Source organism: Alosa sapidissima, chromosome 10 (assembly GCF_018492685.1).
Source record: "Alosa sapidissima isolate fAloSap1 chromosome 10, fAloSap1.pri, whole genome shotgun sequence".
Taxonomy (NCBI): Eukaryota; Metazoa; Chordata; class Actinopteri; order Clupeiformes; family Clupeidae; genus Alosa; species Alosa sapidissima.
Window position 1 is genome coordinate 18,547,032 of NC_055966.1, and position 2,500 is coordinate 18,549,531.

General features: G+C 45.6%; 1 protein-coding gene across 1 annotated transcript in view; it reads right to left on the reverse strand.

The window, feature by feature from the left end:
* Positions 1–2,500, reverse strand: part of map7d1a (MAP7 domain containing 1a) — a 54,429-nt gene that overhangs the window by 4,658 nt on the left and 47,271 nt on the right. Inside the window, 2 exon segments of the mRNA XM_042106973.1 lie at positions 800–863; positions 2,329–2,404. Coding sequence (XP_041962907.1) covers positions 800–863; positions 2,329–2,404 — 140 coding nt within the window.

Below are 2,500 nucleotides of genomic sequence, written 5' to 3' on the forward strand. Positions count from 1 at the left end.
TCTGATTCAAAAGGGGGAGGCGCTCCACTACTTGGAAGTAATGAATTTTGACTTTTGGCTCAGTGAATAATTAGTCTCAGAATTTTGATCGCATCATAAAGAACTGAGAATACTATGAATCGAATGTTCTTGGGCACAACACAAAGGAGTCTGCTTAAAAGGACTGGCAACCACCTTTAGAAAGCCTCTTGTGTAGTTATTTCATATGTAATAGAGGTTGTTATTAACAGTGGTTATATAATCGTATTTATTACCATATATTTAGATTCTAGACACTGAGACTCGGGATTGTGTCACGGGGGAGTTGGATGTGGCAGCTTACGTACAAGAATGACTCCTTTGTCTCAGAGCAATAATATCGTGGCTATCGCCACAGGACCACACAAGAGTGTTTGAGCTTCACTTATATTTACATCTGTTCAACGTTCTCCTTTTTAAGTTTCAGGATGTAAGCAGGGTTTTCTGTGTGGGTTGGTAAAAGCAAAGGCTTGCAGAAAGCTTGATTAGTGGGCCGTCCAGTTTGGGTTCCGGCCATTTTTCAAACTCGCCATGGTGGTCTACTCTACTCTGGTCATACATGAGCCCACACATATAAACACACACACAGAGAGAGAGAGAGAGAGACACAAATGCACGCACACACACAGACAGACAGACAGACAGACAAACACACAAAGACAAACACACAGACAGAGGCACATGCACACACACACACAGACAGACAGACACACACACGTCTAAGAGAGCCATTTTTATAAGGTATTGTGATTGGTCGAGAGGGTGAGCATGTCCTGTTTACCTGTCGTTAGCGCTCAGGGGCTGCTGCTGAGTCTCATCTGGGCTTGGCTGGTAGTCAGCTGCAGCTTGGATAGAGAGAGAGAAATAAATAAATAAATAAAAAACAAAGAAAGTATAAAAGGAAGGGATGAATGAAAAAGAAACACTAAACAACCAACATCATTCAGAACAAATAAGAAGAATGAAGGGAGCCCCTCCAAACCACGACGTCTCCAAATGCCAAGGTTGCATAAGAGTCCGAGTGTGTGTTCTCTTCCTCAGAGCTCATAGACGGGCTAAGAGACCATTTTTGTGTTCTCTTCCTCAGGGCCACCACTGGGCTGAGTGCCCTCACGCTGGACTACAGACTGGAGCCCACGGCTAAAGGACACCACAGGAACACAGCAATGTAGAGAAGATGCGTGCCTGACCACTGCACTCTGAATGGAGGCAACTGCTGAACTCGACTGTTGCTTCATGTCTGCTTGTCTCTTTTGATTTCACACTTTCAGGATGTCTACCTTTCTCTCGCTCTTCCTCGGTCTCTCTCTCCATCCCTCCCTCCCCCTCATTTCTGCCTTCATCTCTCCCTTTCTCTCTAGCTCAAGGGTTCCAACTTACTGTAATCTAAGAACCACCATTGAGTGAGTACGCGGGTGAGAGATTCACGTGTATAGAACATAGGCACTATTTTTGGTCTTTGCGTCAGTTCTTTCCGATTGAAACTCATTGCAAATTGTGGCTTTGACATGCAAATTACATCCAAGATGGGCTGAGGGGGAATGAGAGATGGAGAGAGAGAGGAGGAGGAGGACAGAGAGACATAAATAAAGATGGACAGTCTGCACACAGGGGAGAGATCCAGAGAAGACTGGCCATTCTCTTCCTTCTAATGGCAGCACTTAGGGACTAGCGTGCCATCTTGGCCTCACAAAGCAACCACAAACTTTAGCATATCCATACACACACAACCACATTCTCTCTCTGTCACACACACACACACACACACACATAACCACATTTTCTCACTCGATCTCTCTCACACACACACACTCTCTCACACACACACACACCAATTTTCAATTTTGAGGCATAAGGGGATGATTCAGGGCATTTCTGCCTTATGAGTCAGTAAGGGTATGCTTCCATGTCCAAAAACTCTGGGAAAGTGGCAGTGCTGATTCATTGTAAAACTGGCAATATTATCCTCAGCACAAGCACTTGGAGAGAAAGAGAGAGAGAGAGATCCCCTAAGAAATCTTCCCCTAAGGCTTGGGAGAAAGCCCGCTGAATCACTAGCACTGAAAGGCTTGAGCTGGTTTGGTCAGAAAGGGGAACCTTGCTGGAGCTTTGCTGACCTTGGGTGTGATCAAGCCAAAGAAAACAACTGGACTCAAAAAACAGGACAAGAAACGCCCGTTTTTAACAGCATTTCTCATCTAAAAATAACTCTCTGGAATAGCACCCTGGGAACACAGGGACACACCATCTCGAATATTTGTGTTTTTTAACAACTGAACCCATGGCAGTAGCCAAAAGGGTGTGGCTCACCTTTGGTGCTCTCGGGGTCTGGTATGGCGTCTTTGCCGTTAACTTGTGGAGGCGAGGGCGGCTTGGAGTCCTTTGGCTACGGTAGCGAGAAAGGAAGGGAGAGGAGAAATGTTTACATCAGACTAAACTGCTACCAGAACCAATGCAGTCAGAGCTGAGGGAGTGTGAGCAG